Raw genomic sequence first — 15,026 nt, 5'->3', positions numbered from 1 at the left:
TGCTGCTGGGCGTCGGCGGGGCCCGCGCCTGGGTGTGCTGCCGCGGGAGGAACCCAGGTCCCCGGCCGAGGCTGCCCCGGGAATGCTTTTAGTCGGCACAAACATGGCTGCGGCCCTGCGATCTGCGGGCGTCCTGCTCCGCGATCGGCGTAAGTGGGGCTGTCGCGGCCGCCGCCGAGGCGGGGACAGCGGGCAGCTGGCGCCGGGGTCCCCGGGCCTGGGAACTTCCAGGAGCGGCGGCGGGCTGCGCGAGAAGCTGCCCGCGGCGGGGCGAGGGGCGGAGAAGGGATCTGGAGAGGGGGCCTCCCCTGGGAGGGGCGAGAGGGAGTCCGTGAGTCACCCGAGGACCCTGAGAGGCCGGGGGGAGGGGTCCCGGAGTCCCATCGGTTAGCGGGGTGGCCGTGAGCAGTGGCTTGATTTCTCAGAGCGTTAGTTCTTCTGTGATTACGGGAGGCAGTGTTTAAGGGCCTGCCCCAGAGACAGTAACGTTGGCATCTTTCTCATCATCGTCACCATGGGCATCTACCCTGGGGTTCCCTCTCTGGTGGTGGAGGTCACACTGTGCCCACTGCTGCTCTGCCCTGGCCCCTGGTATAACCCGGTGCTCACCTGTCCTTGGCAGCTGGACCCACCGCAGAGCAGCCTGAGCTAGTATTTTCTAGAGATATTTGAAGAATAAATAAGACCCATTGACAACCCCACACGTTTCTGATACAGATGTGAATGTAGGTTGCCTCCAAGGGTGAGCTGATGGGACTCTGGTTCAGAGAGACCTGGCTGGGACACTAGCTCTGCAGCATTCCTGTGGCCCCCTGAGCTTGAACTTTGCAAAATATTCACCCTAGCTTGAACTTTGCTAACAATAAAAGGAGAAGGTAATACCTCCTAGGCTTGCCAGTGAAGATTAGCTGGATACAGTAGGTACATAGGTATCCTCAAAATGTTCGGTTATTACTATGTACAAGGCTGCCACCTACTAAGGTGCTTAATTAGTGTATATGAATGGTGACTGGACACAGACCTGACTTATTTTTCTGTTAAGTTCCCTAATTCATCCATCTGGCACCTACTGAGAAAGAGTGGAGGGAGTCCACTCTGAACCTCCATATCATATTACAGGAGCCTTGCTAGGAAAATAATAAGGACCCTGTGTCCAGTGAGGATCAGGTCACTAAGGGCAGTGGGAGATGAATACATTATCTTTTAAGAAGAGGAAGCACAGTGCCAGTAACGGACGGAAAGAGATATCAAATGACTCTTTTCTTTCTTCCACCCTTTCTTTGGCAAAGAAAGTCCAACAGGCTCTAGAGTTGAGGTCATAGAACAATATGAGAAACTTTAATGCTTTGTTGTCCAGGTTATAAGTAACTAAGTGGAAGGATTCAGAAACCACTGCAAAAGTCATTTTGAAGTTCAATTGAATTATGGACGCTGATTTTAAGATATAGTTATAATACTTTATCTTGTTTTATATTAAGGCATTAACATCGGGGTCAGAAAAACTTGAGTAGTATTTCTCAAACTAGAGAAGCAAAGTTTTACACTCCGTGTTTTTAGCATAGTACAGAATTAATAAGAAGCTCCCTAGTATATATGTATATAGTGTATTATATATATTTTTTAGAAAGATGATAGAATAATGAATTATTGTTTCCTTGCACCTTTTTCTTTCCAAATTTTCTACGTTAGGCATGTATGTCTTTTGTAATTGGAGAAAACAAATCTAGAATAATAAAAAAGAATATCAATGTTTAAATTAATACATTAGAACATTTTGGCTTCATACCAGAAAAATACCAATTCTTTTCTTGAAGCCTCCCCTCCCCAAGTGTTTACGAATAGTTACAGTATAGAACCGTATTTCTGTTAATTTTTAAAGTGGTACATATTTTTATAAGGACCTTTTGAAATAATCCTCATCTCCTACCTGGTAGAAAAGGGCTGTATTAGGTACTTGGGTACCTTGTTTTCTACCTTCCTATGTACCACCCCCCCAGCATCCAGAATGTTAAATAATTTGGTTTTGGAGAACCAGTTGATACCCATGAACTTCTGAAGTCACAGATATACTTTTGAATGATTCACCTATTGGGTGTGTCCAGGAGTTCGTGAAGTTTTGTTTTCTTATATCATCTTGTCTTCCGCATATTCCTTGATTTTATGGCTTTTATTGTTTGTAGGCCTTCGAAAGGTAGACCAGTTGTCTATGCCAAGAGTACTGTTAGAATTACTGGGTCTTAGTTCATAAGTGGGCAGATCCTTACTATTACTTCTTACTTAATTACATGCATTGTGCCAGGCACAGTTCTTGGGGCTGGACGTAGATTTAAAAAAATTTTTCTAATTTTTACAGCAGCCCTGCAATTTGGCCTTATCACTGTTTTGCAGATGAGGAAAGTGAGGCTTGGAGTAGCTCAGTGAGTTGCCCAAGTACTGTCACGTAGCTTGTTTGGTTCTATCTGGAATTTCTGCTCAGATGATGCTGCACCACATGATGCTGTCTGTGCCTTCGAATTTCTCTTAAGCCGTGAGCTGAGTATGTTCAGGGGTCTCATTTGGTTCTTTGAGTAATTACTTTAAACTCCTTTAGCTAGATTAATGCCAGTCATTTGGTAGGAGATACTCTGTTTTTCTTGAGTCTTCACATCATCAGGGGAGAGGAGTGTTTTAGAGTCCTTGAGATGTGGGTGTGTTAATCCTATGTCCTGAGCAGAAAGAATCCATTATTGGCCGTATCACCCTTCTTCGAGAATTTATTTAACCTCAGAGAAGAGAATTTTGTAAGTAGAGGGCATGGAAATAGTTTGGCAGCTCAAAAAGCTACCAGCTCCCAAATTGTGCTAAGAAATACTAATGTACTAGTTGGAGACTCTAGTCTCATCCTTATTCCCCACCCCCACCCCACCCACTTTTAAAGTTTGCAGGAGGAAATCTTATTATATCACCAGCAGTCAAATTATGTAATACCAAATTTCTATTCTGATACCCCATGGAATCTGATATAACCTCATGCATCTAAGGAATTGCAGACATCGAGGTTTGATTGAGAACCTGGTTAAATCTCATCATACAGCTCAGAATTGAACTTGTCTGAAACAAGGAGATGTGAGTTGGTTTGAGACTTCATTTGAGTGGAATTGAACTTCTTTATGTCAGTCTTTGCCTTTCCACTTTGAGTTAATAAGGATTATTCAGCTCAAGATCATGTAATTGGCTCTGTTGGGAATGTGTACAATCTGGATAGTTGGAAATCTAAGTGGCCTGGAATTATCATTCTCCTATATTCTATAGACCTGCTAGGTGATAAAAAAAAAAAAAAGAAAAAAAAATCAGTGCAGGTGTATTCCCCATGCTCTAGACACTTACAAAGGAAAATAATACTGGTACTAATTATATGAGGCAGGTCTTGTGCAGCATACTTCACTGGTCTTATCTGATATCATCTTTACAAGGATGCAGATAGCAGGGTTTCATCATTTTACAGCTGGGGAAATAAAGGCTCAGAAATGTTATAACCCAGTCCCAGTTACTTTACAGTAAGTGGTAGAACTGGATTCAGAGTCGGGTCTGCTGGTCCACAGCCCGAGTTCCTCACCAAAACACCTTTGACTCGTAAGTAGGAGGAGGATAGAAGGAGACCACTCTCAGGCTGGTTTCAGACCTGCTGGTTTGAGAACGGGGAAGGGAGGTCACATGTATACTGTGGGGTACGGTAGTAACCACTGTCCTGCACTGCCATCTTCAGTACCTACTGTGTGGTTTAATTTCACTCTGTGTTATTTAGGGATGAATACTCTTCATGCTGTAACTGGGTATGGCCCACGGACATCTCAATTCAGATAGGCTCTCCAGGCCCACAACTAACTCTTGTGATGCTCAGGACAAGACCCATATACAGCAAGCTAACAGACTGTGAATTCTGTTCTGTTCTGCTATGCTGACAGATAGACCTTGCTAATGGCCTGGAAGGGTGAACTCTTGAACTGTTCACAGTTCCTACAGAAATACCTTGGCCTTGAGAAAGTTGCCTGGGGCGAGCAAACTTCCCTGCCTCTGTTCCATTCCTGGCCTGCCCGGCATGGTGAAGAGTCCTTGCACACTCCAGTGTGTATGTATGTTCAAGCTCTGTTCTTGATCCTATGAACAGTCACCTGTTGGCTACCCTCTAGGTCAAGAATTGCTTATACTGTTGTTGGAGTCCACCCATAAGAGGATGGATGCAGGAAAGAGGCCTACACCAGACCCTGGAAGTGGAGCTTTTGGGACAGGGAATTCTGGGGTTCTGGGTCCTGGGAGCCTGGTCAGGAATGGGGGGGGGCTATGGACTCTGGGAGCCCATGAATCCTTGGCTGTGCAGACGGCACACCCCGTGGGGTGGAGTGCAGTAGGAGGAGGACCAGAATTGGCCCTCGGAAGCAGAGCAGTCCCCCCCACCCCCACCCCGCCCCTTGTCTGAGTCCAAGGGCAATACTGGGGTTCTTAGTACCGGTGTTGTATTGGAGAAGGCTAGTAGGCAGGTGTGAGACCTGTGCGAGTGGTGGAAAACCAGCCCAGTTTCCACTCCTTAAATCAGTGGCTCTTAACCTTGTCTGCAGGCTCCTCACCTTTTGTATGAGCAGCACCCTGCCATCATACCATGCAGTGGGATCATATCAAAATTGGCAGCCAAGGCAGAGAGAAGAGGTGTGTGTGGCTTCTAAAAAGGCTCTGTGCAGGTCCTGAGAAGCCATCCTAGGGGATGCCACCCCATCCCCTCGGAGAGGTCTTAAGAGCTTTCACCCACCTGCAGAGAAATGCTGGGGAAATCACCTCTGCTGTAGCATCTCTTTAAATTTTAAATCCAGGAATTATGCTCTGAGGACCTCTTCAAAAGAAATTACTTTCCAGCTAGGTTTCATGCTGCCACTTTAATTTTGTCACAGTGATGTATGGCGGCTCAAGGGCCTGTCAGCCATGGAGGTGCCAGTCGGGTGCAGCCACAGCAGCAGCCACGGTGGAAACCACCCAACGTGCCAGAAGCCCCAAACCTCAAGTTCAGCCGGGAAACAGGTATGAGTCTAATTTTAGATACGAATAAGGATTTCTCTTTCTTGATGGAAATCCCAGTGGGTACCAGCCACCTAGGAGGAGAGGTGTTGGGAAAATCCAGTATGTGAGGAGTGGTATGCTATTTTCTTGGCTTCCTTTCAAGAGCTGTTAAACTTAGAGATTTCACCCCCAATTAAGGCTTTAAAAGTTTTTTTGAATTTTGATAGATGTTTACATTTTTTTATTAAAATTTTTTTTCCAGCTTTTTTGAGGTCTGATTGACAAATTAAAAATCCCACAGGGCTTTTGTTAAAGGACACAGAGTTGAGTACGAACAGTCTGCAAATCATGTGGGAATTTAGTTCTGGAATATGTCACATGACAGAAATTATGTGTATGTTGGAAATGTGTTTAGGAACCTAACATAATTATACTTATGAAATACATGTCATGTGCAGGAAGAAGGATAACCAAGAATTTCTGTAGTAAACTGTTAACCCAGTGAACGTAATTGTAAATGACATAATGTGATTTACAGTTTTATTAAAGAAACAAAGTCCGTTCCCCGCCTTCCCTCTGCTGTTTGCGGGTGGACGTAAGCAGGTGTGGCACTGCTGCTGCGTGTCCTCTTCAATATCAGAAGCCACAGCTGCTTTCAAGTCTCCCTCTGGTACAGAGGCAACAGAATAGTATAAAGGGCACTTTTTGGATGAGTACACAGATAGGAGCCACGCATTTTAACACTGGGCAGAGAGAAAGAAGGAAAGTAGCTGTGAACTATTAGCACCTTGACCTTTCTGGTAGACCAGATGTTCTACGAGAGTTCTACAGCTGTGAACATAAAATAGTGTTATTTTGTGTTTGTTACTTTTCACTGTGTGATCCTGGGTATGATGAAGCACTTAGTGAACTGAGGTTTGTGGGGGATAGGGCCCTAGGGTGGGGGCCCAAATTATCTCCTCTTGACTCTCAGGCCCCCCTAAAAGACCACATTGCACGTGGGGAGGAAGACAGGAAGCACAGACACTGTCTCTGTCCTGGGAGTGTGCCCAGCAGAATGCCATTCCTCCATGCCCCCCACGGCCCCTCTTTTTTCACCTCAGCCATAGTGCAAAGTGCTCTAAGTATTTAGGGTCTGGGGTAGGTATTTGGTATAACCTGACGAACTGATTGGATGTGGAACCCTGGGAGAAAAATTATTTCATTACTATGCTATCCTCGTGGCAAAAGTCAGTAACATAAATAACCTTAAGATTGAATTATTGAAATTGAATTAAAAAACCTAAAAAGAACTCCCGAATTCTAGTAAGTAACTTTATTTCATATTTATATAGATGAAATTGGTTCATTTTAGAAAATACAAACAGGAAAAAGAAAATCCCTGATAATCTCACCACCCAGTATTTTGTCTCTATACCTGAATCTATTAAGATTTACTCAGTATATATTTATCAAAATGTGATAATACTGAATAATTATTTTTATATCTTCCTGTTTTTATTTAATAATATGTCTACCACATAACTATAAAAAGTCTACATTGTTTTAATAGCCTAAGAGTATCTTATTAAATCCTAATGTATTTATCCAATCTCATGGAGCACATAGGTTATTTCTAGTTTTTAAATATTAGAGATGATGAAGCGGTGAGTGTCTTTGTGAGTCAGTCTGATGCCAGATTTGATGAAGGCCTTGTGGCTTAGTGCTCAGACTGCTCTAGACAATGCTGTGCTACGAATCTGTCTGCAAAGAGCTGAATGGTACATTTTTTCAGGCTTTGTGGGCCATTTGGTCTTGTTTGCTGCTATTCACCTCTCCCGTCATAATGTGAGAGCCACCATAGTGATATGTAAACAAATGAGTGGAACTCTGTTCCAGTAAAACTTTATTTACAAAAGCAGGCAGTGTGTGTGGGGGCACATTTGGCCCATGGGCTGCAGTTTGCCAAACCCTGTTCTAGAGGCAGCATAGATCTTCTGGCCAATTACATCTTGGAGGTTTAACGAAGAGCTGGGATTTGTTTTTTATCTTTTTTTTTTTTTTGAAGTCAGTATCTGCATGTTTAATAAGCTGTCCATGTGATTCTTATGCACATTAAAGTTTTGTAACATCTGCACTCTATTTTAATCTATTGATAAGACAAGCTATTTGACATGAACTTATTCAACCTGAGATTCTCTCTGTGTTTTTTATCTTGATGTTGACTATATATAGTAGAATAGAATTCATCTGTTCCTTTATTAATTGAGGCGCTTAAGTTTCAGTTTTGTCCAATTAATAGTTCAAAGGAAAAACCTCATATTTTGAGAGTTCAAGAACACAAATGGCAAAACGTGGCAACCTTTTCAAATGAGAAGATTTCGATATATTTGCTGTATACACCTTTACATTCAAACAAAGGGAACTTGACCATTCAGGTCTTGGTCTCAGATGTGCTGTGTCTGGAGGGGAGAAGAGACAGTGACCCTTGACTAAAGCTTTGCACTTCACATTCGGGAACAGAGGGGTGTTGGGCTAGGGCTTCCTAATGCGCCGTTCGTCATGCACGACACAGTTTTGAATTAAGTGCACGCGTATTTAGGTATTTTCAAATCCTGTGTCTCTTTCATGTATAAGATCAACATGGTTTGCAAAACATGGGTTTGCAGGGCAGAGTAACATCCCATTTAAAGCCACTTTTGTTCTGAGCTCAGGTGTTATAGATGAAAAACAGTTCTAAATCCCGTTTGCACATTGATACCCTCTGTGGCTTAGGTAAGTCTCTTAGCTAGGGGTTTCTTAACCAGTAATCTGTTAACTGGCAGCAATCCATGGAAAAATGCACTTAATTTATTGTGAGTCACAGCTTTTGAGGGAGAAAGACACAATCCCAGGAGCACGCCAGTGGCCTAAGTAGAAAGATCAAGGGAATATTACAGTTTCACAATGTAATGAATCTGGAATCTTCAGGTATCAAGAAAAAACTAAACACCAGGATATTAATTCATTGATAGGACTTCTGGCCAGAGAGGGTGCAAAAGTTATGGAACAATAACTTTAAAGTAGTTGCTTGGTTTAATAGAAGGAGGGTAACCCCTTTCCTCTAACACTGTGGTTCTGAACAGAGGGTGGGATTGGGGGGGGAGGGGGCATTTTTGTCCCCTGGGACATATTTGGGCACTGTCTGGAGCCATTTTTGGTTATCACAACTGGGCTAGGATGTGTGCTATGGCCATCTAGTAAGTAGAGGGCAAGGTTGCCACTAAACCTCCTACAATGCACAAGACAGCCCCACAACAAAGGATTATCCAGCCCCCAAGGTCAGCAGTGCCGAGGTCAAGAAACCCTGGCCTAAGACAATGATGTGAAAAGTGAACCTGGTTAATCTATATAATGGGGTCTAAATGAGAAAATCCCTGGCTTCATTGGAATGCAGCCCTTCCTTTCCCCAGGAATTGGTTCTTATTTTGAAAATTTAGGCTGAGAATTCAGATTTCTACTTCATCCACCTATAGTGTGTTTGATCAAGAAAATGATTTCCATTTGTAGAAATGTGACACACCCTGGTTGCCTAAAATTATTGCCAAACATTATTAACATTTAAAAACAATTGCAATTAAAATGTCGTCATGATATGGTTAGATTTAGAACACTTTAAGAGCAATCTTCTAAACGAGAGCCATGTCAGCAGTATTGCTTTAGTCACTGCATTAGCTAGAGGTGGTCTTGATGTAGCAGCGCAGGCTCAATAGTTGTGGCACACGGGCTTAGCTGCTCCGTGGCATGTGGGACCTTCCTGGAGCAGGGATTGAACCTGTGTCCCCTGCACTGGCAGATGTAGTGGACTTTAGATGAAGGATGGAGAGGTGAATGTAAAGTGAGAAATGTACTTTATCATAGACACTGAACAGGAAAAGGCAGGCTCTGGAGGAGGAAGCAGAGCAGCAAGAAATAATTTAAGTCATTAAAAATTTATCAGTTAACTAAAGAGAAGGGAGCAAATAAAGGTGTGAGAGATGAGCTGGTAGTTTACTGTGGAGGTTTAAAATTATAGGGATACCCACAGCTCCTTTGTGTAGAATAGAACCCACTGTATGGGCCAGCTCATGCTAAATTACTAAGTACATTATTCACTTAATTCTCAAAATAAGCTTTTGAGGTAATTGGTGGACTCTATTTTACAGATGAGGAAACTTAAACTTGGAGAGATCAGGTGCCCTGTGTAGTCACGAGGCAGTCGTGAACAAGTGTTTCAGCCTCAGGACAATTTTAGGTTTATACCTTGACCCTCAGTCCCCAAAGAATGGGATCTTTGTTCAGGGCTGACAGTTTAATAGAGAAATATTTGGAGCCCAGGGAAAGTCCAGGGACAAGATGGAGCTAGGAGGTGAAGGTCAGAGTCTGAGCTGGGACCTGAGACTGTGTGGGCCTGGGGGCCTCGTGTGTTCCCTGTGATGGCAGTGAAGAGACCTGTAGCTTTGCATGTTTGCATTGAACAGATTAGAGGAGAGTTTGCTAGCTGAACCAAGATTCTACCCTAGAGGAATATGAAAAGTGTTACAAATCAACTGTTGCCTTTTGTTTTATGTAGGAAGCCAAAAACTGGAATATTAATGCTGAACATGGGAGGCCCTGAAACCATTGGAGAAGTTCAGGACTTCCTTCTGAGGCTTTTCTTGGATCGAGACCTCATGACACTTCCTGTTCAAAAGTAAGATACATGTAAATGCCTGTACTTATCCTGTGCAGTGCATTTTGCCCTCTATGAATCTCAATTCTGTAGTTGCCAAAAAAAAAAAAAAAAAAAAAGGTTTTAGTGCACATCTGGTAGTGCTAGAGCAGCATTATTATTTTCTATTAGATATGAGAAGACTATGATACCAGAAGAATTGCAGGGGAGAGAGAAAGTAAGTTAGCAAGGATTCCCCTTGGGCCCTTTCCTCCCCCAGAGCTCTGGAAATTGCAGTGTCTGGACACAGCTGAAGGACCTTTAAAGCTCTTTAAAGATATATTTGTACTTGGTACTTAACAGCTGACTGACACTCAGGGAAGCAATGAGTATTATTCATTTGCTCTGTGAAGATGGGTTCTTGCTGTCCTTCTTCCCTTCCTTTCATTCTTCCCTCCCTCCTTCCTTCTCTCCTTTTTCTTTAAAATAGGGTTTTTTTTAATAAAAAAAAATTTGTACACGCATATGATAAAAAAACACAAATAGTTAAGAAGTGTTCACAGTGAAAAGCAGGTGTCTCTTTCCCTTTGGACTCCAGCCTCCCACTTACCCACTCTGGAGGTAAGCACTGTTAGGTCTGGAAATAGTCCATGAACATGCAGGTGTATATATACATGCGTGTGCACACACAGACACACACACACATATATATGTATCCCCCTTTTTTACACAAATATTAATGTACTTATGTACATTATTTGGCACTTTGCTATTGTTTTTTGAAACTTAATAATATATCTTGGAGATTATTCCATAACAGATTACATAGAGCTGGCTCCCTCTGTGTTCATCACTCTGTGGAATTGGATTGTATGGTCATACCTTCATCTGTGTAACCAGTGCCTCACTGATGGACACTTAGATTGTTTTCAGTGTTACAATGAACATTCCTGTGCATATGTCTTTGCTCACATGTGCAAGTATATTATAGGATTAATATGCATTTTCTGAAGTTAAGAGGGCTGTATACTGCCTGATGTCTTACATGTCTTAGTTCGTCTTAAGCGCAGAATCAAGAGGTGTTAAGTTAGTAGCTAGCATACAGCCAGGGGCTCTGCATGGGTGTTTGGGAATCTTCAGGTCCTACTGCTAGAACAGCTTGTGGGGCAGAGGTGGGGCTACTCCTCAGATACTGTCTGGTTCTCTCTCTCTAACCTGGGCCAAAAGAGCTGGCTGCTGTCAATGGCCTTGAGCTTCTGTTTTTAAAGGCTTAATCTTATTAGGCCCTTTTTAAAATTTTGCTTATCTTTTTTTTTTTTTATTGAGTAGAAAATGTTTCTGAGGTTGCTTAGCTGTAATAAAATGATTTCAATGTTCAATGATTTAGTAAGCTGGGACCATTCATCGCCAAACGCCGAACCCCCAAAATTCAGGAGCAGTACCGCAAGATTGGAGGTGGGTCCCCCATCAAGATGTGGACATCCAAGCAAGGGGAGGGCATGGTGAAGCTGCTGGATGAGCTGTCCCCGCACACAGGTATGGCATTCCTCAACTCACATTTCCCTAGGCTTGTTTTTTCCAAGTATAGTTATGAAATTCACAACATGATTGGATGCCAAATGCAGTTCTGGGTACCAGTCCAGCAGCTCTCGCTTTGCGGGGGTGCCTACCTGATGCCCTGCCACTGACCTCAGTTCTCGTGGCATTATACTTTGTCCACAGCTATACAACCTTTTCTTTTTCTTTCTTTTCTTTCTTTCTTTCTTTTTCTTTCTTTCTTTCTTTCTTTCTTTCTTTCTTTTTCTTTCTTTCTTTCTTTCTTTCTTTCTTTCTTTCTTTCTTTCTTTCTCTTTCTTTCTCTTTCTTTCTTTCTTTCTTTCTTTCTTTCTTTCTTTCTTTCTTTCTTTCTTTCTTTCTTTCTTTCTTCCTTCCTTCCTTCCTTCCTTCCTTCCTTCCTTTCTTTCTTTCTTTTCTTTCTTTCTTTCTCTTCCTTCCTTCCTTCCTTCCTTTCTCTTTCTTTCTTTCTCTCTCTCTCTCTCTTTCTTTCTTTCTTTTTTTTTCTTTTTTTTTTCTGTGTTGGGTCGTCATTGTATATAGCCTTTTCTATAACTTCCTTGTGTTACAAATAACAAGCTAATGTTTTGGAACATTAGTCTCAAAAGGAAGTTGGAGGTGTGTGTGAAGTTGAGCTGGATTATAAGGAAGAGGCTACCTACCACGGAAAAAAAGATGCCTGTATCATCATCCTGGAAAGAAATCTTCGGGAAATGGGTTGAGGCTGCTGCGATTGCTGTTGCTTTCTGTGTGGTTGGCTAATTAGATCAGCATTCAGAGCAGAATTAGCTAGCTGTCACTGCAGCCATGAGGCTCTAAGCAACTTTCAGCAACAGCTTTCAGCTCTTGGCAATACCGTGATTGTGAGTCATTTAAGTGTCTCGCTGGGCATGGCGCTAAAAAGAGGATAGTGCACATCTGGTGACCATTCTCTGAGAACCTCTAACGCAAATTATAATGTGCAGAATGAAACATTACTCGAAGGAACTCTAAGTGCTATATTTAATTGCATTCAAGACACCATTGATGGCAGGATGCACCATTGTTTTTATACATACGAAGACAGTTAATTTTAAGACAGTGTCTGTCATAGACCAATGTAAGGTGTTAAAAAATGTTTACCTTAGGACACATGACGTGTTCATTGCAGATAGTTTAGGGTTCAGGATCAGGACAGGAGTGTGCCAAGGGGAGGACCCTCCGGGAGAGCAGCCCCGCTAGGCAGGACCAAAAGTGTTCCATTGTGCATCAGCTCGAGGTGCTCTTGGAATCCACTGTTTGCGTCGCGCATGGGTCAAAGAGCTCCAGCCCTGGGCAGAGCAGCTCACTTGGAAAATTGTTCAATTGTGCTTTTGAATATTAGGCTTGCTCCCTGCCTTCACTTGTGGCTGCAGGGCATCTTTTATAGGGTTCAGCCACACATGACACAGTGTATCTTTTAAAATGTCCAGTGAGGGAAACTTGGCTGACCTCAACTCATACCTCCATGATGGAGAACAGACCTCTAGTCAATAACAGTTTATCGCTGTGCTGCCTTCGGTGGACAAAGGCAGCGGGAAGATGGCATTTTTCTTGTTGACGTCTTAGTCTAGTGCCCATCACCATAAAGGTCCCTAGTAGAGTTGTCAGCCTTGAAAAAGGAGTACAGACGCATCCTTCCCACCTCCCCCTCTCTCTGTGGCAAGGCTGCTGGCTTGTCCAGACCAGACAGGCCAGCAGTGGCCTTTGCCTCCCGGGTTGGTCTGGAAAGAGTCCCATGGAATGACCTGGATTTACAGCAGTGTCCCTCTCACTATCAGACACCTGGTGTTGATGACCCTAGGGCGCATCCCCAGCCTCTGCGGCCCACGCCGGGACCCTGTGAGGCAGGCGAGTTCAATTCTGCCTTTCTCCTGCGTGGTAGATGAACACCTCATCATTTAAGCAGGCCTGCTTTGGGGGCATAGTGGGGGTGTTTAATGAGACCCGAGGCCACCCACGCATTCATTCATTAGTGGTCTGTTGAGTGCCCTGCGCTGGTCAGTGCTGCTACTTAGAGTCAAAAAACATGGTTTCTACTTAGAAGAAGCTTCTAGTCTAGTGGGGCCTTGCTGCTGCAGGGATAGAGAGAAAAATCTTTTGAAGATGGTGACTTACTGAAGGGATGCTCTACAAAATGAGTATAGCAGCTGATGAGCACACAGCATGTGGGTAGAGAAAACAGGAAACAGTCTCAGGGTTTAGCAGCTTCTTTGGGGGAACTTTGCACTAGAGACCAAGAAGATTACCAGACGTGGCTCTATGGCTGGCTCAGGGGCTCGCCCAGGTCACCTAGAAAGAAGTTTCTTGTCCTGCTGGTCATGCTTTGCTGAGTGGACCTGAAGCTCGGCAGTGAAGGCCCAGCTGCCTCTGGGTCGGACTGGCACTGGGTTCCTTCCCTCCCTCACCCCTTCCTGATGCCTTTCCTTCCTGGTTTCCTTTCTATTCATCTCTTTCTCATTCCTCCTCTCTTCATATACTTTTTTTTTTTCCTACAAAATTATAAAGTTTACTTTTGAATTGTATCTGTTTGTTTATATGTATTTGGAAAAGTTCTCTTTAGGCAAAAAAAATTTAAAAAGTGATGATTTCAACCAGATAAAAATGTTTCATACTCTCATTTTTGGGGCAAGTAGTTGTTGCGTGGTGGCCAGTATAGATAGTTGGAGACTTGCACAGGCTCTGCATAGAATTGACTATTGAGTAAGTATAGTGCGTTACATGAGGGAATATGACTTGGAATTGGTTTCACGTAGTTATACTGCATTGCAGTCATTTAAGGAACACAGAAGGCAATAGATGAGAAGTGTACTCATTTCAGTTCATGAAAAGTCTAAATCTAAAATACATTTTAAAAATTATAGTTTAGTTATATGGACTGTGGCTGCTTTTAATGAAGCTCTAAGTAGGTGCTACTCAGTAAAATAATTTTGTTCTTTATTGGATGCAAAATGGGTTCATTTCAGATGGAGCTGGCTTCCCTATTCCTGGTTGTGTGATGTCAGGCAGATTACTCACCCTCCTAAGCCTCATCTTGAAAATGGGGATGATAACAGAACCCAACTCCTAGCATTACTGTGAAAATGAAGTAAGATAATCCAGTAAGGCATTAGCATGGTGCGTGGTACATGATAAAAAGTCAGAAAATGTGAGCTTTTATTATTCACCATTGGCGTAGCGTTCGGGATCTGATGCAAATTAAAAAGCATTATGATAACTTCACACCATTCTCTCAAAGAATCATGTACGAATCAGACGTTTGAACTATTGCTAAATGTGCTAAATGAATGGACTGGCGATTAATGAAATTTTACTGTTTAAAAGAATGGCTTTCTCTTTGTTCCTGTTATCACTTCTTTGTAGTTCTCAGCCAGGGGCGTTCCCTGGGCAGCTGCGCTGAGGGTGGGCGAGGCTGGGCCAGCGAGTCATGTGTTTGGGGCCCACTCTGGCCCGATGTGGAGCCCAGGTGTGGTGCTGGTTGACCTCCTGGAGACTCCTTCCTCTCCCTGTGCTCCTGTGGGGGTAGCCGGGAGCCTTTGCGAAGGCTGGCTAGTTCCTCAGGATGGGCCCAGTTGGAGACAGTGTGTTACTTTGTCTAAAATGTTTTGGCATGCCGTCTTGAATTGGACTGTTTAGAAAGCATTATCTGTTCTTTCCAGAGTATCTTACTCTGTCTCACTTCCAGATATGGTCACCGCCCTGCTTTTATCTGTGAGGGCGGCCTCTCCACCTCACTTAGTCTCTAACGTTTAAGGAACTCCCAGACCCCAGGCATTTA

General features: G+C 43.3%; 1 protein-coding gene across 2 annotated transcripts in view; it reads left to right on the top strand.

The window, feature by feature from the left end:
• Positions 1-15,026, top strand: part of FECH (ferrochelatase) — a 31,597-nt gene continuing 16,571 nt past the window's right edge. For both annotated transcript variants that reach the window (XM_057699891.1, XM_057699890.1), the window contains exons 1-4: positions 1-149; positions 4,923-5,049; positions 9,599-9,718; positions 11,064-11,212. In XM_057699891.1, the coding sequence (XP_057555874.1) occupies positions 83-149; positions 4,923-5,049; positions 9,599-9,718; positions 11,064-11,212 (463 nt within the window). In that variant the 5' untranslated portion in view covers positions 1-82. The remainder of the gene's footprint in view (positions 150-4,922; positions 5,050-9,598; positions 9,719-11,063; positions 11,213-15,026) is intronic.

The sequence above is a fragment of the Hippopotamus amphibius genome, chromosome 11 (genome assembly GCF_030028045.1).
Source record: "Hippopotamus amphibius kiboko isolate mHipAmp2 chromosome 11, mHipAmp2.hap2, whole genome shotgun sequence".
Classification (NCBI taxonomy): domain Eukaryota; kingdom Metazoa; phylum Chordata; class Mammalia; order Artiodactyla; family Hippopotamidae; genus Hippopotamus; species Hippopotamus amphibius.
The sequence above is the reverse complement of the archived record's forward strand: the minus strand, read 5'-3'. Positions and strand labels throughout refer to the sequence as shown.